The 22,086-nt window shown below is 40.2% G+C and overlaps 2 protein-coding genes across 2 annotated transcripts; both read right to left on the bottom strand.

Annotated features, from left to right (window-relative positions):
• Positions 1 to 4,981: 4,981 nt before the first annotated feature.
• Positions 4,982 to 9,375, bottom strand: myod1 (myogenic differentiation 1). The gene is made up of 3 exons (XM_033635008.2): positions 8,589 to 9,375; positions 7,589 to 7,667; positions 4,982 to 6,692 (listed from the first exon to the last, which is right to left on the bottom strand). Exons 1-3 carry the CDS (start codon positions 9,177 to 9,179, stop codon positions 6,472 to 6,474), a joined length of 891 nt encoding a protein of 296 aa, XP_033490899.2. The 5' UTR covers positions 9,180 to 9,375; the 3' UTR covers positions 4,982 to 6,471.
• Positions 9,376 to 11,369: 1,994 nt separating this feature from the next.
• Positions 11,370 to 19,881, bottom strand: LOC117262051 (soma ferritin). The gene is made up of 3 exons (XM_033634684.2): positions 19,567 to 19,881; positions 17,556 to 17,702; positions 11,370 to 15,083 (listed from the first exon to the last, which is right to left on the bottom strand). Exons 1-3 carry the CDS (start codon positions 19,735 to 19,737, stop codon positions 14,793 to 14,795), a joined length of 609 nt encoding a protein of 202 aa, XP_033490575.2. The 5' UTR covers positions 19,738 to 19,881; the 3' UTR covers positions 11,370 to 14,792.
• Between the last annotated feature and the right edge of the window lie 2,205 nt (positions 19,882 to 22,086).

Raw genomic sequence — 22,086 nt, 5'->3', positions numbered from 1 at the left:
TTGCTAAAGGAAAGTGAAGGTTTTTGTATTTTCAGATTTAAGATGGACAAATACTGCATCAGGGTGCCTAAGAAAGCAGTGAGTGTTTCGGAAACATATATTTCTTGAAACAATTATCTTTAAATTAGAAGTTTAGTACACAAAAATGTTACAAGATCTATCAATTGTTGGTCAAAAAACTCACTTCATGCACTGAATATGAAGATGCCATTATTATTCTTTATTAAATGTCTTTTTAGAGGCTTGAATCAAATAATTCTCACCGGGATTACTCACCACCTGACTGAGAGAACAGGAGACAGGTGTGTGATTGTTGATCGTGAACACCCGAGTGCAGGTGAAAGTCTATAAACGCAGGCAGAGTTTGTTGAGCTGGTTTTCACATGTTTGGGAGCTGTGGGGAATGAAGTTGGGAATGTAGAAAGAAGGTTTAGACTGGAGCTTTTTTGCTTTGTTTGGTTGATACTTGAGTTCTGGTGCAATAAACAGTTCATTTAAGCAACACCCCTTGACCTTATTTCAAAGTTGTCCAGATACATGGATGAAAAGTTAAATTGAAAACCAACAAAGTGTCTTAATGATCTGCCATGATCCTCCAGACCAGCCTCAGTGCCCCTTTTCCTCGGCAGACATTTTGTCATGTCACAGACAGAAAAACACAGGTGTGAATAATAAAATAAATGATGGCTTAATTCCACTTAGCTGGTTTCAGGATCCTGGTATTGTGCGCACAAGCTCACACTCTCCAGGTTTCCATAGAAAATGTAGAGCAAATTTAAACCCAGAGAAAATGCAAATGAATCTGTGCACTTCCATTCACTGTTGAATGAAACCAGCCCAGGCACCAGAAGAAAATGTTTCTGCAAACTATGGATATGTTTCATTGTGTCTTCGTCTCTACAGTGATGTAGTGTATGAGCTGACTTTGTCATCTGGAGGCAGAGGAGATGGTGGATGGTGTAGTCTCGCCACCAGACAATCAGAGATCTCCACCTTCTGATAGTCTGGGGACACTCCTTTCTAAAGTGTGTTTAACACACCGGAGAAAACGGCCGGCAACAAAGCAACACCTCTTGCATTTTTGAAAATTTCCTTCTCGGAAATGTGCGCTCCTCCTTTTCTCGTCCGCAAGGAAACAAACACACAGAGAGCTTGAAAATGGATGCCGAGAGATTTAACTCTGTTTTATCAAACGTGTGCTCATCCGTGAAGAAAATATTTTTTCCAGCAGATGTCTTAGTTACAACATGATTGAGCTAACTGGAGTAGTTTCATGTCGTATCCGACAACGGGAGGCTTTTAACAGATGACGTCCTGATGTTAGCTTTGCTGCTAGTGTTAGCTGTCCCTGTCAGCTGCAGCCACTGATGCTTTCTAGACATCGTGATTTCCCAAAACTGAATAAATACCACACATAGCAACACAAAACTGCTTTGCTAGCTCAATCATGTTGTAACTAAGATATCCGCTGGAAAAGATATTTTTTTCACGCACCGTTTAATGAGCTATTACCTATTACAGACACCGCTAACGGCTAACAGGGCTAACAGCTAACGGTTAGCCCAGCTAAACGTGCACACAGAAATAGTAATGTTTGTTCAATCATTGTGTTTATAGACTTTACAAACATCGGATTAGTCTAAACGGTGATACAGTGATGTGAAAAATGTGATATATAGGCTATATATATATATATATATATATATATATATATATATATAGCTAAAAGCTCTGCTGGTTTTCTACCCGGAAGTATTTGTAAACAACAAGGCGATTCCCTCTAACGTTATAGTCCGGCCGGACGGATGAGTCATGGCCTTGTAAAAGATTATGTTTGTTTCTTTTAGTTGGCGAGAACGCGACAAACATCCACTGAACTTTGACGGCGTTTTCTGCGAGCACGGCTGAGCCATTTTGTACCGCTACACGTGTTTCTAGTCGGACTATGTTTACGAGCACAAGAGTTCAGCGAGCCACCGAAGGACCGCCCTGCAGATTTACTATTGGTTCTGCAACGTAGGGAGTTTTTTTAAACTCTGAAATTGTATCCGCCCATCTAAACACAAAATCAGGGAGAAAGTCATCAGTCTTTAGTTAAGCAAAACGTCTAAAGACTGACTTGTGAGTCTATGGATGGTGTGACATTTAGGCAAGATTCCTGCCAAGCTACAAACACTGTAGACTGATCTTTGAGACCAACAAACAGCAAAAACTGTTGTTTTTCTTGCAGTTTTTCATCCTCTAAATGTGGGTGTTTTGTAGAGAGCCATCACTGTGTTACCAGCTGCTTTTGCACTCCTAATTCTGGGTGTTTGTTCATTTCCTGCAGGGACTGTGCCTCCAGAACCAGATAATTTAAGCCAAACCTTGATCGTTTCTTAACCGTCACCAAGTGACGTTTGTGTCTAAACCTAACCACATGTTAACCACATCGTTCTTGACTTGTAAACTTTTAACATAACTGCTGTGTAATAATGTACAAATGTAGCAAATCAGTGATTTGCAGAAACATACAATGCCAAAATTTATTCTTGCAATGGTTTGATGAAACAGCTGGTGCAGCTTATTCTCCAGTTGCTGCAATTAAACCACTGCTGAAGAAGAAGAGGACGCTCAGGGTGCGTTTGGAATCGCATACTTTTTTCTTTTTACTTTTAGCAGGTAGTGCAGTTGTTCTTAAAAATGATGTACTGTTACATGCAGTATGCACACAATCAGGACAAACTACTACCTCAACATTACGCCCCGAACTTTAACCCTCTTGCTCATATATCCGTTTCCATGGAGATAAAACAAAATGCTGTTCACCGAACTCACCAGAGATGAAATTCACAATCCTAAAATGACAGAGGCTAAACATTACTTTCATAGATATTTAATACTCATGCCCATCTGTTCTTGGTTATATTTCTGAAAATTTTATTCAGTTAAACAATTTATATTCCTATTATTACTAATCAACTGGTCATCAGTCACTCTAATGCACTGTCATCCATCACTGAGACTTCTGACAGTCGATGTGACGAATCTTTCGCTGCAGCAGATTGTGGGTCAGAGCAGCCAAAAAAGCTACATACTGTGTGTCAGGACATACTAAATCTTTTTCTGCCGTACTATATAGTATGGTAGTACAGGTATTGGGACAGACAGGAAGAGTTGAGGTCTTAAAAAAGAGTTCAAGTAACTCAAACAATGTGGAATAAAACATTATGAAAATACAACATTTCTGGATACATAGATACATGTCTGGTACCTTCACATGAAAACTTTAGCACACTCATGCGAGAAGCAAATGAAGAGCTATCATCTCTCTCTAAATGGTTTCAGATGAATGAAATCAGACTTCGTGACAGTTTTCTAACAAAAATAAAAAATATATACAAAATAACTCAGGTTCCACACGTTAATTTTTTGTTTAAAAAAATGCAAATCATCTCCTTCTCTCTTTAGAAAATATAAACTTTTTTTTTTTTTTATCAATTTTTAATGTGAACATAAACCAGACTTGTGTATTCATGTGTAAATATGTACATCTCAATCATGATTTGCTGAGCATTTTTTCAGAACATTTTTAAGTTTTCCTCAAACATACAGTCATATTCCACAAGACACTCTGAGGACCTTTGTCTTCCTTACTGTCACACATATCTTAATATTCTCATATTAAATGTCAATATTAACATTCTCAATATCCATTGATTCATTCCGTCTCTACAATCATCATCTACATTATCATTATTCAAAAAGCATATGAAAAGGACTCTAACTTGCAAAGACTCTCAACACTTTATTGATTTTTTTGTGTTTTTTGTTGTTGTAAATTACACATCTTTAACACCTCTTAATACTTCTTAGTCTGGAACAATTGATTGTTTTCGTCTTTTTCTTTTGATGTATAATTGTTGTTATTTAATAGTGGAGGTATCTTCATAAGCCATTTTTGTCTTCTAACCTCTCCTGCACAATCTTTTGATTTCTTTTTCCTGTATTTTCTAAACATGTACGTGCAAATAAACTAAACTAAAAAGTAATCTTGCCTAAAATATTGAAGAAATGTTTCATCTTTAACTTCATGTCTTCTGGAGAACAGTAAACAAAATTTTGACCCAGGGGTGCCCAAACCTTTGCAGGCCACTGTATACGAAATTAATATGACACATTATTATGTAGTTATTCTGTTCAGTCACATGATGGTGCTGCAGCTCTTTGAGTCAACGGGTGTAAAGGTTCAGCAGCTTATTTAATAGAAATTAGACTTTTATAACCACATTGTTTCTGGAAAAAAAACATTGAAACACTGAATGCAGTCTATCTAGCCTTAGTGTGATGAATATCATATTCATAATATTAAAATATTTCACTTCACTCACAGTGTAAATTAAAATGTTTTCATGGTGACACGGATACAAAACTCAAATAATAAATGTAATTTGTGCAGCTGTTTTTTTTTTCTTTAAAAAAGTTTTAATGATTTAGAAAAAAAATCAAATAAAACATAATTAAAGTAAGTTATAATAAGGGTGTTATGAAAATAGAAAAATTTAAAGCAATTCGAGATAAGTGTTCATGAGTTTTAAATATCACAACTGCAATTAATAATTATTTATAAAACTCTACTGTTAACTAAATATATTCAACTAAAAATAAATAACTATATATATATATATATATATATATATATATATATATATATATATATCAGATATCAAAGAAAATAAAAAATAAATTTGATTAAAAAATTTAATAAATAAATAAACTTTAGTTTAAATGCTCTTTTTTTGGTTTTGTTTATTTTTTTTCTATTTTGTTTTGTGTTTGTTTTTTGGTTGGTTTCTTTTGTAGCTTTTCTAACAAAAAAAAAATTCCCATTATTCCTAAAAACAAAAAACTAGCATGTTAATTAATCTCGAGGCCTAAATATCAAATAGTTCATCATAAAATATAAATTTTGTTGAATAAAATAAAAAAGCAGAGTCATGTCTTTTTGTATAAATAAGCAGGTTCATTTATTTGTCATTTGACTGTCACTCGCTTTTCAGATGTATAAATATAAAGTTTAACATTTTCACAACAAACAAAGCACATACAGACAGAAACATTAAATACATAATTAATACTTTCAGTTGGAACAAATCAGCTCTTATTTACATAATATGTACAGAAACAGAAAAATGGTCCTCCGCTGCAGTGAATGAAATTTGGAGTTTGACAGAACCGACTTCCTGTCACGACAATACTCACACAGTTTGATCTGTTTTTGGGTTCTGTTTTTTTATCACCTCAGTTTTTCCACAGAAATCTGCAGTCGTGCGACATCTTTCTAAAATATCACAGGATTGTTGCAGTTGCTTTTAGTTTCCTGAGGGAAGTGAACAGCTGGGGCTTTTTACAACTTCAGATGGACGAAAGTGGAGGAATGTAAATGGATGTGTTTCTTTTTTCTCTCTTGGCCTCCGTCCTTCATCAAATAGACTTTTAAACAGAAAGGAAGAAAAATCCATCTGAATGACTCAGCTGAGCCGTTAAAATATTTTCTCATAACTTAAAATAAAAGTACAGCAAGAACTGAACCGATCAGTAAACCTGTTAAAAATAAAACAACATTTCCCAGCATCCAAGTGGTTTTTATCTAAATCTACAAATAAGTTTAAACAGCAGGAAAGAGAATCTGGGGCTCGATATGCTTAAGTATGGAAGATCATTCATGCCAGGAAAATAAATCTATGGTATGGAAACTTTGGAATGATAATCAGCTTTGGCGAGCCACCTCCTCACTCTCATTGTTTTTCATTTTTACATATTTCAGCTTTTTATTAATTTCCCTGTGTCAGATCGACAAAGTCTATTTTAAAAAATTATAAGACTAAAAATTTCATTTAGGCTACAAATATAAATTAGTGTCATGTAATTCTGACTTTATCTTGTAATTATTATTCACTGTCACGCTGAGAATTATTGAATTAAGACTGAATTAAGATTTAGACTGGGGTTTTTTAGCAGTATTAACTCGAGGCCCACTTACAAAACTTTCAACTTCATCTCACGATCTTCATCAGCACATGGAGTTTGCTTGCTTACTATAAAATCTATAAACTCTGATATAAAATCTGAAACTCAGTCCACTGATGAACACTGTGCGAAGCGTTGAGAGCTCAGTAAAAGGTCAGATTACACATGGGCCTTAACTTTTTTATCTGACAGACGTAAAGGTCACTCCTGATCTTTGACACTCTGATTATATTATTTTCCCGGCAGGAACGAGCCTCCACACTTTCAGCGTGAGGAAATAAAAACAGGCGTGAACTTTGGTTCTGAATTATGAAACGCCACCGCTGATGCAGACAGGTTGTGAAGACTCAGCTCAGCCCGGTAGCTTTAAATTAAATTTGTGTGTGTGTGTGTGTGTGTGTGTGTGTGTGTGTGTGTGTGTTTTGTGATATGACAGGATGGTAAAGTCCCAGGTGTGAAGGTCTATAGGACTTGATAGATCAGGTTGGGGTCCTGGCTGGTGGTCGGGGAGGGGACCTGGACGGGCCCGGGGGCCGCTGCCTCACCGGCGGGGTCCGTCTGCGGGGACCCGGGGGCGTCAGCAGGTGGGAGCAGGCTGCTGTTGTCGGTGGAGATTCGCTCCACGATGCTGGACAGACAGTCCAGACTGGAGACCACCGAGCTGCGGGCGCTCTTCACGCCGCCTGCAGGACACAAAACAGCACAGATAAAGTTTTGGTCAATGTTTTAAGACATATCTTAGGAGTCATCTTAATGTTTATGGTCAAAATGATCCTAAAAAATAACAGCAAAGACAAAGAACATCACAGATAGCTGAATAAATCGGTCCTGGTTTTGTTTTGACTGTTATTTTAGTTTAATGCTGAGTGAGTGAGATTATCAAGTGTTTGTCTCATTATTTTCCTTTTTACAGAATGTGACAAAATATTTTCCATCATGCTGCTGTTTGTTAACTCCATTTGTTTGAATTATTATATTTTTTAATTTGGATTTACTGTGAGTAAAAACATAACACTCTTTTTATTCTATTTTTTATTTTTGTGATCCAGATATCTGAATTCAACAAATGACGTATTTCAGTAAAATGTGCTAAAACTTTAGTGGATTTCATAGAAATGATGCAGTGAAACAAACATCAAGAATACTTAACATTTAATTGTTGTGTTTATTAATACATAAACTAAATTTAATTATTGGCAAATCAGTTTAAAGTTTACGTTTAATTTTATTGTTTTATTGCTGTTTTCATTGCTCCTCCTGTTTCTTTCCTTTGTTTGAATACCAGGAGGAGATCATTTTAATGAGCAGCCTGTTCGGCCTGTTAGCTGATAACAGCCTATTGTTGCTGTTGTTACTATTATTATTGTTGTTGTTATTATTATTATTATTGTTATTATTATTATTATTATTATTATTATTATTATTATTATTATTATCATCATCATCATCATCATCATCATCATTATTATTATTATTATTATTATTATTATTATTGTTATTGTTATTATTATTATTATTATCATCATCATTATATCATGTATGTATTGTAATATATTATGAGTCCTTTCAGATTTCTTACCGTTTGGAGTCTCGGAGAAATAAGAGCTGTCATAACTTCCTCTTCTGTTTGACTGACAGGTCGGGCCGTTAAAATCCGTCTGTAGTGAGAAAAGACATGAAGGAATTAGTGTGAGTGATGTTTCTGTATGACTTGTAATTTAGAGAAAGTCTTGAGGCCTAAATGTTTCAGCATCACTCGGGTAAAGAGTTGTAACTGAAGCTGAAAACAGTGTTTAAAAAAGAAGAATAAAACAAGTTCTTCAGAAAAAGATTCATATTTTTAATAAACTCATAAAACCTTTTACACACACTCGGTCACAGTGGTGAAATCTTTATTAAATTAAAATGTTTTAGAATAATTCTTCTGAAATGTTTGAATCACTGCGGACCAAAAAAAAATTAAAATCACATTATCAAATAATCAAAAACGTGAAACGAACATGACTTTAATCTTTTCACATTCAAGAATCGCGACTGATTTTTATCCGTTAAATTAAAAACGTGTTTCTTTAAAATATCAACATGAAAATCGACCCTCTGTTTATTTAGAATAAAAAAGAATGAAATCCAACGAAATACAAACTAAGTTTCCTCTAAAGGGTGAAACTAATCTAGTGCGGGGACACACACACACACACACACACACACACACACACACACACACTTTGTATTTAAACTAGTTAGTTGTCTTTTTCTTTTCCTTCATTAAATTACAAAAGTGCACTGAAGTGAAGCGCAGGTCACTGTTTAAGATCAGTTTAGACACGAAAAAAATGTGTTAAAAATAAAACACGGGCCTGTGTAAAGTTCACGGGTTGTAATGACGCGTGAAAATTGTTCAAATCAACATTGAACATTAAATGAACCAAAGCAGAGGAAAACTCGCCATTTGTCCGTGCGTAAAGACGCACTGGATCAACTCTTGGACACGTTCACAAACACACCAAAGCGCTCGGACAGACTCGTAACCACTGACCCCCCCTCCCGCCTCTTTAACACCTGTCAGTCCCTGAACTCACCATGCCGTCGGAGCAGTTGGACCGGGGGCTGGAGGCGTCTGAGTCCCCGCTGTAGTGCTCCAGCACCGGGTAGAAGCCGTCGTCCTGCCCGCCGCGCAGCAGCGCCTGCAGAGACTCGATGTAGCTGATGGCGTTGCGCAGGATCTCCACCTTGGGCAGCCTCTGGTTGGGGTTGGCCGTCGTGCAGCGCTTCAGGGTCTCGAAGGCGTCGTTGACCTTGCTGAGCCGCCGGCGCTCCCGCAGCGTGGCCGCCTTCCGCCGGTCCGCGTTGGTGGTCTTCCTCTTGCAGGCCTTGCAGGCCCAGAGCAGGCAGCGGCCCGCCTGGTGGTGCCCGCTGGGGGCGCGGACGTGCTCGTCGTCCTCCACCTCGGCGTGGTGATGGAGGTGCAGGAGGGAGGACGGGGAGGAGGAAGAGGAGGAGGAAGGGGAGGGTGAGGGCGAAGAGGAGGAGTCGTCCGGCTTCAGCAGGCCCACATGGACCAGCCGCGGGTCCAGGTCCTCGAAGAAGTGCATGTCGCTGGTGTTGAAGCACGGGTCGTCATAAAAGTCATCGGCGGCGGGGATGGGGAAAGAGATATCCGACAGCTCCATGGTTCAGTCCCAAAAACACACCACAGAAGAAGAAAAATCCAGTGACAGAGACAGAAGCGTCTTCAGGCCAAAATCAAAACTGCTTTTAGGAAAGAAGAAGAAGAGGAGGAAGAAGAGGCGGGACGCTGCGGAGCGGCTCTGTGTTTTCGGGGGAATGTAGAGTCCTGTCACACTGTTCTGTCTCTCAGCTGTTGACCTGGATCAACTTATACCTGGGAATCAGCAGGGGGCGGGGTCAGGACCGTGATGACCACCAGGGTCTGACCAATCAGCTGGCAGCAGGAGGGGTTTACAACTTCACGGTAATTAGTGTACAATTACCCCTAACAGAGCAGTAACAGCAGGGTGATATACTGCTGCACACAGCGGGGGGCCAACACACACACACACACACACACACACACACACACACACACACACACACTGACAAACTAAAGTATTTAAATCATAGAATATCTTAAAGTGGTGACTTTTATTGCGTCATATTGTATTTCGTTTATGATGTTCTTCTGTAAATGTTGTTTTTGTATTAATGCATTTCATACTGAGTTTACTTATAAATAAATAAATAAATAAATAAATGACAATAAAATGGACTGCATGTCTTGCAGCACAGAGTGATGGGACCAGTTTGGAAAAAGAGAATTTTAAAAGCAGAAGGACAGAAATTAAAAATGTAATCAGAGGCCTGATCAAAATAATGTTTTTAATAAGTAAAGAAAAAACGAATTAAAAGGAAACAAATTTGTTTTGAACAAACTAAATTAAAGGTATGATAAAATCATGCATTAAAATGTGAAACTGAAGCTCAAATAAAAGCCAGTCTAATTTGTAATAAAACGAAATTTATTTGCCTCCTAGAATGAATAAAGTAAAGAAAGTTTCAACAGAAGGGGAAACATGTATTTTCTGAATCAAAGCAGAAAACAGTAAAATGGGAAATCTGGATCTTATTACATTTTATTTCACCTGCAAGCAAACTATAAAAGTAATCGAATTAAGGCAAAAAATATTATTAAAATGTGTTGTTTGGTCGCATTTAGAGATAATTTTTTTTTTTTTAATTACTATCAAACAGGTCCTTCAGCAGGAGTTTGTTTTCTATATAGAGCTGACTTTTATTTTTATATGTAAAGAAAAAGAAATCAAAAAACAAAGAATACAAAATAAAAATAATAAATATTTCTTTTGTTTTATTATTTTTTCAAGATATTTTATTTAGTTTTTAATTTTAATAACAACAAAAAAGAGCCCATCACAGACCTTATGGGGTTGAAAGAAGCACACAATCACAGCAGCATCGCATGAAGGCAAACACATGACATGGGAAGTCATTGCATAAAGGTCACAACGCTTAAATAAATGTTTTATATTTATTTTATGGATATAAAAATAATCAAGACACAGAAAGAATTCATACACGACTCGGACACCGCTTTTTTAAGAGTGTAAAAACTGCACCAAAGTGTGAACTCAGGTTTAAAGTGATTTTGAGAGTTTATCTTTGAAGGACAGATTCACTTGACTTCTCCTCCTCTTCCTCCTCTTCCTCCTGCAGCCCTCCTCATCACCGCACCGACTCCATCCAGAAATATTCAAACGCAGATTATTGATTTGACTCAAACATGCAGCAGTTCACATCACTGCAGCTGGAGGGCGCTGCAGAGCTCAGAACTCTCCCATCAGCCCGCTGCAGCTCCAACACTTGACGGGTTGCTGTGCCCTGAGCCTCGTCTCGCAGGCTGTGAACTAACTACCCATCCACCTCCAGCCTGTCAGAGGGGACAGATGGTGAGGAGCTGGACTCTGTGGCTGCTGCAAGTGTTTGAGACAAATATTCAAAGCCTCTGCTCAAAGGATTATCACGATCACTCCAAAAATGATTGACAGGTCTTTTAATACAAGACTCCGACACCTACGTGCATGTTGGTAATGTTTTCAGATGCTATTAGAGGTCTGTCTGTGTGAGTGTAATGTTTCTCAACAAGAGTTAAACAAACTTAAATAAAACTAATAATATTTCAGAGGTCAAAGTCTAAAATGATGTTGTATATGTTCATTTTCACTTTATGTGCTCAAAAATGCAGAATGATCCTTTAAACTCACTGAGTTTAAAGGAAGTTGTGGATCAATATTTTTAAAACGTGACACAGAGCACTGATGTGGGAAAAACTGAGAGCCGCAAAACTATTTTTCTAACTTCAACTTTATTACAAAGTGCAAACAAATCAAAACCAAACCAGTGACTATCACGTCTCCTCCTTCACAGTCAAACTGTCTCTGAACCATACAGATATTGAATATATGGTTAATAAATGATCAAAATAAAATCACATTTATATGTTGGAATACACAAGTAGCAGTTTACTGGTGGGGAATAATAAAATACTTACAAATATTTTATACTTGTAAATGATTTGGTCAAACTATTTCATAGGCTGGTTATTGAACATTAATATTTCTTTGGTACCATCCAAAATATGTCTGTTTATTAATAAACTACTGTTGTTGGCATTGATTTTTGTCTCAGATTTGTACTCAAATCAAGTTCTGTAGAAAAAAATGTGTTAAATTCCTCAAAGATATTTAAAAAAATACAGTTTTAATACAAAATTTTTTTATTATTTGAAGGTGCTTTTTCCTCTTTCTGTGAACACGTTTGGCTCAGTTTCGCCCTGCTTTCAGTCTCTGTGCTAAGCTCAGCCTAACACGGCCTCGACGGCCTCGATCTGCCTTTTTAACAAAGTGTTCATCTGCTTGCACTTTATATTTACTTCTATCCTCCTGAGACCTGAACTTTTGTTAGGTTTGCATTTTTAATGTCTCCTCGCTATTTAAGATCAGTAGGACCTGATAAGTATAAAAAACTAAACATTGTCAACAATAATAAAGTCCCAGCGTCCTCAGACGAGTACTTCCTAATCAACAGCGTCTTATTGTCTTACTGTTGCTTAAATTGCTAAAAAGTTGTTGACATATCAAACTACAAATATTATTAATTATTAATAAACAAGTTTCAGTCATAACATGTGATCAGGTTTTAGACCTTGTCCTCTTTTGTGTCGGGATCGGCTGCAGACTGACTTGACAGAGATGGCTGCCATCTTGTCTTTACATGGATTAGTGTGCTGTGCTCTTACTGCCACTAGATGGCACAAAAAAGTGTCCATAAACGAGGACAACAGGTCTGAGTGAAGCAGAATGAAGTGTACGGTCCAATAAACCCAAAATGTGACGTCCTCATGAGGACACAGGGTCTCAGGAGGAACATAGTGAACATAAAAGAGACAAAAACGTGCCTCAAATTCACAACAAGAGTGAATTGAGCACTGTTGGCTGTGTTTCAAGATATTAAAGATATATTATTTAAAGAACTTTCACCAGTTCAGATCAGACAGCTTTGGAGTTGTTTAAGGGGCCGACACATGCCGTGTTTTTTGCGCCTTCATATTCATTGTTTTTTAAGTAGACACATGTCAGGCACGCTCAAACGCCAGAGCAACACACGCACGTTCCCTAGCACCTAATTTTCAGAGCATGACGGCTGCCCCCCCGAGAAACACAGCTCAACTTTTGGAACGCAGCAGCGTGCGCCACATGTCATGTGACAAGGACCAACCAATCACAGCTGACAGATATCTTACCCCTGTAAACATCGGTCTGTGAGTCAGACTCAGGATTTTAGGTCAACAGGATGTACGATGCTTGTTAAGGTTGTTAAGGCAGCCTCAGATGCAACCTGCTGCCACAAGAGCAGCACCCAGCGCCTAAACTCTCAAGACAGATTCTGCAATTTACATTGTAGAATCTGTCGGCAGCCCTGTGTGAAAGACGACTAGAGAGAGGGAGAGGGCGGGGCTTTGAGTTTGAACGATGCTATGCTTTAGCCAATCACAATTGAGGGGGCGTGGCCGAGACGTGCAGGTGTCCCCAGGAAATGTGTACCTACAAAAACAGAAAGCTCTGCATCCATGGTGATGTGAATTTTTTTTTTTTTTCCAGCGGATGTCTTAGTTACAACATGATTGAGCTAACTGGAGTAGTTTCATGTCGTATCCAACAACGGGAGGCTTTTAACAGATGACGTCCTGATGTTAGCTTTGCTGCTGCTGTTAGCTGTCCCTGTCAGCTGCAGCAACTAGACATCGTGATTTTCCATAACTGAATAAATACCACACATAGCAACACAAAACTGCTTTGCTAGCTCACTCATGTTGTAACTAAGATATCCGCTGGAAAAGATATTTTATTCACGGACTGTTTATTGAGTTACTGAGTTATTACAGACACCACTAATGGGGCTAACAGCTAAAGGTTAGCCCAGCTAATCTACGATAACCATGTTATTAATTACAAAATGTGCACACAGAAATAGTAACGTTTGTTCAATCATTGTGTTTATAGACTTTACAAACATCAGATTAGTCTAAACGGTGATACAGTGACGTGAAAAATGTGAGATATAGCTAAACTCTGCTGGTTTTCTACCCTAAGTATTTGTAAACAACAAGGCGATTCCCTGGGGGCACCGCCGGAAGTGAAGGGGTTGAGCGATCCCCGAGGCCCCTGCACTTCCGTTAGTCGAAAAACTCTGGGCAGTGCCTCCAGAGGTAAAGGAACAAAAGAAAAATCCGTTTTTTTTTTGTTTTTTTTAACCGATGGATCTCCAGATTGCCCAACGCCTGACCTTACGTTTTTCAGGCAGTTAAAGACACAGCATGTGTGCGGCGCCTAAGGTGCTTTAATAGAGCTAGGCTAACAGTTTCTCCCTGCTTTCAGTATTTGTGCTAAGCTCGGCTACACGTCCTCAGGTGCTTTAATTCAAATGTGCTTCCACACCTGCAGTGACAAATATAACAATTATAAAAAACGTGTTACATGGTGCTGACAGGTCACAACTCTCCAGCTAGCTAACTGTGCTCTGAATTTTAGTTCATGGAAAATATTAAAATATTTCTTTTGAAAAACATTTCAGACTGTAACTCAGATAGCTTTCATGTTGCTGGAGAGTATTTTTTCTTGAGGCTAACACTTTCCCCTGGCTCTCAGTCTTTGTGCTAAGCTAAGCTAAGCTAACACGTCCTGGACACCTCAGATGCTTTATTTCAAAATGTGCTTCTTCACTCACAGTGACAAGTATTGACTCATTTCATAATTCTAAAAACATTTTATGCGGTGTGAGAAGGTCGCAACTTTCCAGCTAGCTAACTGTTAGCTGCTGTTTGACTGTTGCTAACTGTTAGCTGCTGTTTGACTGTTGCTAGCTGTTCTGAATGGAAATGGTAATTCATGGAAAATATTACAATATTTATTGGAAACATTTCAAAATGTAAAATCAGACTTTTGAGTTGCTGGATGCTTGAGGCTAACAGTTTCCCTCTGCTTCCAGTCTTTGTGCTAAGCTATGCTAAACACGTATTTCTGTACTGGAGGCAGTGAAGTGACACTAACATCTGTCTGGACTCTGGACACTGCTAACAAGCTAATTTGCCAAAATGTCACTTTGGTCATTTGGAGAAGATCCTGAGTTTTAGCTTCTACAAAAGGGAATTGAACTCAGAGGGGAGAATCATTTCTAGTCAATCAATACTTCCTCTGACTGACTCCGACCGATTATCTGCTCAGCTCCTCCTGCAGCTCGTTCAGGATGTACTCCCCAAATCCCCCCGTCTGGTCGTTGGTGCAGCCCACCCTGCGGGCGCTGGTGAGCAGGTCTCCCAGCAGTTTGAGGCGGTCTACCCGCGGCGTCAGAAAATCACTCTTCACGATGCTGGCAGTGTGCGGATCTCCGTGGTTACGGGCCAGCTGGCTCAGCTCGACCATGACGGCGGCTTCCTCCTTCAGCTGGAGCAGCAGGAGCTCCAGAGCCGGCAGGACGGCGCAGACGGCCTCACAGTTTGGCTTCTGAGAATCAAAGACATTTGATTAGTTAGAGAATAAAGTACAGTAAAGACACCACCGACAACATGTGAGCGGTCTGTCTGTCAAACAGTCGTATGAACATATAAACGACATCTGATTCAGGGGCCAAACTTTAATTTGATAGAATCAAATGGGGCGTGAAGTGAAACTAAATCAAACTGAGGCGATCAGTAACTGTGAGGCGTCGTGTCGTTGAAGTACACGCCACTTTGAGAGACGGATAACAAGGTGTCCCAAACTGCTGCTGACTGGGCCCCGGGGCCTCAGCCCTGAAACAATTTTACACGACTCATAAACCTGGGCCGGCGGTCGGAGGCCACGCTGCGACGCGCCAACGCCACCGCCGCTGATGCCGCTCAGCCATCTGGAAACGCCATCAGCACCACCGTCCCTCTGCTGCAGCATTAATCTCGCCAATTTTCCGGAACTCAGGGGAGGAAATGTACACCCTGACCGGCTGTAGGCCAGAGCCGGGGGCCAGGTCTCCAGGGGTGTAACCTCCCTCCTCCCCCATCCCCAACCCCTCCTCCGTCCATCCGTCCCTCCGATCACTGACACAGAATAAAGAGCTTCGTTCCAAAATGAGATCTCTGAAATTTGAAATTAAAGCAGCAACACGGAGAGATGGAGACGACACCTGCTCTGACAAAATGAAAGATAGCACAGGAGGAGAGATAAATCCTCCTGCTGCGACGTATCGGGAGGAACGCGAGGAGTAAAACGAGAACGCTGTTACAGACTGAAGCGTCTCTGTCTCACAGATAAAGTTCAGATCATAAATTTTGTTTCAAAATGGATCCACAAATCAGCTCTTCACAGCGGATCATCTAAACGCCCCTCAGGACCCTCGAGGGTTCAGCAACCCTCCCCCACTCTGCTGAAGTGTCTCTGGGCGACAAACGCTCTTGACCCTGACCTCTGACCTCTGACTGACTTCTCTGTGTCTCAAGTACTGTGCTTCAGTACAACTTTAACATACTTACTTCTACCTTTACTACAGAAGGAAACATTGCTCTTTTCACTGCACCACATTTATCTGACAGCTGGCATTACTGGTTACTTTTCAGTTTCAGCATGTTTATATTAAAATAAATGATGTAGTTTACAACCCAAGAGTGTAATAAGTAGTTAAAATCAGCTCCATCTCAACCAACTAAAACACAATCTTTAGTCCAATAATGCAACACGGAGAAAGCAACCATTTCACCAAACTCTGCGTCTTCTTTTGATATATAACATTTTACTGAGAATACCTGCACATTCTGTCTTTGATTTTTGAGGATTTTACTTGTGACAAAGTGTTTTTACATTGTGGTTTAACAGAAAAAATAAAGAGGGATAACAACAGTTATTCAAACTAGAATTATGTGGTCGTATGCTCACAAACCAAACCAGTCAAGCCAGAAAAGTGTTTTATGCAGAAACTTATGATGTCACAGTGAAGTTGACCTTTGACCTTTTGGATATACAATGTCATCACTTCATTATTTTATCCAGTTAGATATGTGTGTGACGTTTTGCCAAAATTAGCGTATGAATTCTTGAGTGGCCAAAAACATGTTTTCTGGGGTGACAGTGACCTTTGACCTTCGACCACCAAATTCCAATCAGGTCATTCTTGAGTCCAAGTGGACGTTTGTGCCAAATCTGAGAAAGGACAGCAGAGGAGACACCTGCACACCAGTACAACTGGGCTGGACAGCCACAACAAAGGTTCACAGGCTGAGATCAAAGCAAAAAAAAGTCAATTTATTGAGAACATCTGTGCACAAACAGCAGCAAACGTTTCACCCCTTAACTATAATCAGTGCCTGCTGTCCAGCCCAGTTGTTGGTGTGCAGGTGTCTCCTCTGCTGTCCTGCCTTGGTTGTCCATTGAACCTTACAGCAGCCCTGTGACCATACCAAATCTGAGGAAATTCCCTCGAAGCCTTCTTGAGATATCACATTCACAAGAATGCAACGGACGCAAGGTCACAGTGAGCCTGACCTTTGACCACCAAATTCTAATCAGTTCATCCTTGAATCAAAGTGGACGTTTGTGCCAAATCCAAAGGATTTCCCTCAGGGTGTTGTTGAGATCACGCATTAAGGAAAATGAGACAGATGCGAGGTCACAGTGACCTTTGACCATCAAACCTTATCAGTTCAATGTTGAGTTAAGGTGAACGTTTGTGCCAAATATGAACAAATTCCCTAAAGGTGTTGCCTTTGTCTATCACCAGCATGAGTCCGAATCATCTAACAAGATCACAGCGGACATTTTATACTTTTAATACTTAACTACATTTTACTGTTTGTACTTACTCACACCTAAGTAACATTTTCAATGCAGGACTGTTACATGTAATGGAGTATTTTTACAGTGAAGTATTTGTACTTTTACCAAAGTAAAGAATCTGATTACTTCTTCTACCAATGAAAAAGACAATGTTTTTTAATAAAGAGTTTTAACCTGGATGTCTTTGCCACAGTAGCTTCCCCCTCTCTCAGCCAGGTAGCCCAGCATGGCCTCGGCCTCCTCCTCCTGCTTCAACGCCTCCTGCTGGAAGAAAGAGGTGACGCGGGGCAGAGCGACATCGTCCCGTTCAAACACGCTGGCCTGCAGCAGACAAAAGGAAAGTCATACATTAGAATAAAAAAGATTACACAGAGTGGAGTGAAGAAGACCCACTGAACACATCATGATTGTGTCTTAGGGTCCCCTACTCAACAGCACAGTGTCAACACTTTAAGGTTAATTATCTGTAAGTATAAACCAGGGATGCATACTGGATTCAGAATTGGCTCATCTGAATAAAAACTGCTTGTCAGCCAACAAAGTCTTCCTGATTTGTGTCAGCGTTGTGCGGCTAACTGCACATGCTCAGTAGCATTTTAACCTCTGGCCATTCGGCCCACAGAGTTTACATCATGATGATGTCATACACACAAAAATCTGGTAGTTTTGACAATATAAAAAACTTCTTGTTTTAAGAAAAATAATTGAATACCTGTTTTCAGATTAAGGTTCGTTATCAACAGTTTTATCTCTTATAATGGTGATGTGTGGTTAGAGTGCTTTAAGGATGTAGTCACAGTTTCCATCGATCAGATCTGCGACTGATCAATTATCAACCCCACAACATAGAACTCCACAAACTCAAAGAAGATTTTCACCTGAGCTGCGTTCATGGAATCGCCAGCAACAACCACACATAGATTCTAATGCTGTGGGAAACACTGCTTTTGGTGGCACAATCACAAACAACCCAGTCTCACTCCGAAGCCGTCAGAATCGGCCCTTGGGCAGTGACTTGTGGCGTCAAACACTGACAAAAAAGGCCGTCCTTTAACGTCGGCATGATACGCGGCCAGTCGCAGTTAGTATAAAGGCACTCAGTGGCATCGGCGGAAACGCACTGGGCCAAGAAAGGTGGTGAAAATCCAAGTAGGGCGAGAGGTATGGTGGATGGGTCCAACAAAAACAGACTTTCACCCAGGAGAGAGGTGTTCGGTCCCGTAAGATATTAAAGCCAAACCCTGTTCTTTTCTCCTGAACCCAACAGTGCTTTTGTTGTTGGAGGGGAAAAAAAAGTCAATTTGCGCTGTTGTACCGACGTAGTGCTTTTATTTTGAAAGAGACTGTATCAAACTGTACATTTCCTGTGAAAACAGAAGTGTATTTTGAAAACAGACAATGCATGTAACAGGCTGAAGTTGACACGGCGTCCCAGAACGTCAACAACCAACACACCCAGGGTACCTTGGACGTCATATGTGGACGTGGAAAGTCCATGACCAAAGGTGGACATGTGACGAGGTCACAGTGAGGATGAGTTGGCAGGAAATGCAGCAATGTCTCTGTAAAAAACAACAGGTTTTGTTGTCTGTTTGGTCTGCAGGTGGGCAGACATGTCGCCTGGGTGACGCCATCCCCTCCACCTCACAGTGACAAAGTCAGCTCATACACTGCGTCACTTTACAAACATTGATATGATATGAAACGTACTCATGTTACATGTTCATGGTTTGCAGAAATGTACAATGGCAACATGTTCTCTTGGTGACTGGACTGGTTCAACAGTAAACATGGATGTGATCACAGCCTTCAGTGTTCCTCCTCTTGCAGCATTAATACAATTAATACTACTGATCTAGATCCTCACAGTACTTATGATGTATTTGATAATTATGTCTGTTGATGCACTTGTTTCTGTGTGTGACTTTAAAGTGTATAAAGTGGGTTTTTCGACTTTAAATTAATTTAATTTTTTTAAAGAACTTATAAAACATCCTACATGTGTTAATTCAGGTCATGTCCATCAGCTAGCCTCCCAGAACACACCCAGAGGACCTCAGTGTCCTTCAGGGAACCTTCAGCTCTGACGAATAAACACTCCAGAGATTTAATTATTGACGTCCTGTCTGAGATCTTACAGCCACACACAGATCAGAGCTCCATGCTGAATGCTTGTGTCTCCTACCAGAGCCTGCAGCCGGTACACTCCGTCCCACAGCAGGCTGCTCACCCCGCACAGAGCCTCCTCCACAGCGGCCTGCAGGTTGTGTCTGGCCCGGCTGCAGCCCGCGGAGCTCCGGTGCGCTCTGCACAGCGGCAGGCTGCTCTTCAGCCTCTTCTCTGCGGGCTCAGTCATGTCTCAGCCCCGTCACTGATCCAGGAGAGGAAGCACAGTCCGGACACCTTCACCGCAGAGGTGAATTACAGGTGATCAACTGTCCGATTGTAATAAACGCGTCCTCTTCCTCTTCAGCCGACACGACCCGTCAACACAGGATAAATTTAGCCAGCGTGGATCAACTGTTTCCCGGTCAGCTGCTCAAGTTCATCCGGTGCGTTTGAGCTCAGAGCTGCTGCCATGAAAAAAAAAGTGTTACAAGACAATAATAATCATATGAACATGATGCAGTCAGTCATTATGCCTTTATGTTCTTTCTACATTGAACATCATGAAGATGATCTGACAGCATGAGGAAGTTTATTTTGTAAAACTGAGAATTGTATTTCCTCTTCATCATGATGACTCCAGAGTTCACATGTTAAAGAGCTTAACTGAAGGATCATCTGCAATAAGCTGCTTCATTAATAACAGGTTTACTCTAATCTATACGTCAGTGAAGAACACTGCTGGAAGAAGAACTCAGAGTACCAACACCACAATAGCGAAATAAACTTTATTCATATTTCACCTTTCATACAAGAAATGCAGAAAGTAGACAACCAAGGCAATTCTATATAAAAGGACATTTAATACAGTTTAAAACCAGTAAAAAAATAAAATAAAATCTTAGAACTGTGAAACCATAAATCATAAAATCAAGTGAGACACAACATTTTAAGAGTTGCAGCAGTGTGAAGCGTTAAAAGAGACTTTCGAACATTAGGCATCAGAAAAGTCAGAGCGAGTTAAAGTCTAAAGTGAACAGATACTGTATGTCTTCAGCTTCCTTCTAAAAACATTTAGCGAGCTAGCCTCTCTGATATCTGCAGCTAGAGTGTTCCATATCTTTGGGGCGTCACTGACAAAGGCTGCATCCTCGATCTGCTTCAGTCTGTACAAACCAGCATCAGATGATCGCAGTGTTCTTGGAGGCTAATAGTCAACAAGGGAGTTAGCGATGTAGCTCGGTCCCAGCCCATGTAGGTCTCCTTATATACAAGGAGGAGGAGCTTAAAATCAATTCTAAATGTAACAGGAAGTCAGTGCAGAGCAGCTCAGACTGGCCTCATGTGCTCGCTCCTCTTGGTTCTGGTTCGTAGCTGCAGAGTTTCAATCAGCTGAAGTCTCTCAGTGGTGTTTTTTGGGAGGTTAGTAAAAAGTGTGTTACTGTGGTCGAGTCAGCTTGAAATAAAGACATGACAGGTTACAAGTTGTATTACAAGTAAAAGGTTTGCAAAAATTATTGGCAATATCATTACCTAATAATCTGACTTATTCTGATAAAAAGAGAATTTCAGATTTGTTTGTACATTGTGCGGGTGAGTCGTCTGGGGGGTTCCATAACGTTTCGCCATCTTGAGAATACACCCGCCAGCGAGGGACATACAGCCCCGCCTTAGGCCAGCGCTGCATGACTGAGAAGCCAAAGGAGAGGATCAAGAGGCGCTTCACTACGACCCCAGCACTACTGCAGCATAACACAGTCCCACTCTCTGAGCATAATGCAGCATCATGCACATGCAGCATCACGGGAGACGCAATCCTCGTCACCAAGAAAGCACAAAGGGAATCAAAAAGGCAACGTGAGCAGTGAATTCAAAAAACGAGGGTCAACATCGGGGCAGCCTTTCCCAGGTGGAGAGAGCTGCTGAAGGACAAAGGTAATGCAGTCACAGGCCAGTGATGTGAGGAGAGGGATGAGGTGTGTGAGGTTGAGCCACATGTCAGTTGTCAAAAGACAAGACGTGATTGGTTTGTTTGGATTTACACCCGCCCCAACAATCCTACACTGTGAACACAGCCAGCATGGTGAGGTCACGTGTGTGTGTGTAGCAGCCTGAATGAATACTCCATGACATGGTTTCATCAATGTTATCATAGCTTTTTGGTCCACAGCAGCTACCGTAGTTGCAATACGCGTTTGAAACAGTGAGGCGCGAGAGTGCGCTATGTGTTTGAATGCAATATATGATTTCAACACTAGATGGCAGACATTCCTGCACACTGTGAAAAGTGCAGATGTTTTAACAACAAAATGAACTTAAAGTATCACAGCGAAAGTACTCGGTTCGTCCCTGTTGCTGACACGTTACTGTGTATTATATTATTAGATAGTTAATACTGGTGCATTAATATTAGAGCAGCATGTTACTGCTGTAGCTGCTGGAGGTGGAGCTGGTATGAGCTAGTCCAGTGGCTCCTAACTGAGGGATAGGACACAAAAAGCATTACTTTATCTAATCTTTTATTTCTTATGAAATACAGGGCTCAAACTCTTATTTAGATGAAACCATGTGAGAAATTTAGTGGCTCAAAAAGGGAAAA

This window comes from Epinephelus lanceolatus, chromosome 5 (assembly GCF_041903045.1).
Source record: "Epinephelus lanceolatus isolate andai-2023 chromosome 5, ASM4190304v1, whole genome shotgun sequence".
NCBI lineage: Eukaryota > Metazoa > Chordata > Actinopteri > Perciformes > Serranidae > Epinephelus > Epinephelus lanceolatus.
The sequence above is the reverse complement of the archived record's forward strand: the minus strand, read 5'-3'. Positions and strand labels throughout refer to the sequence as shown.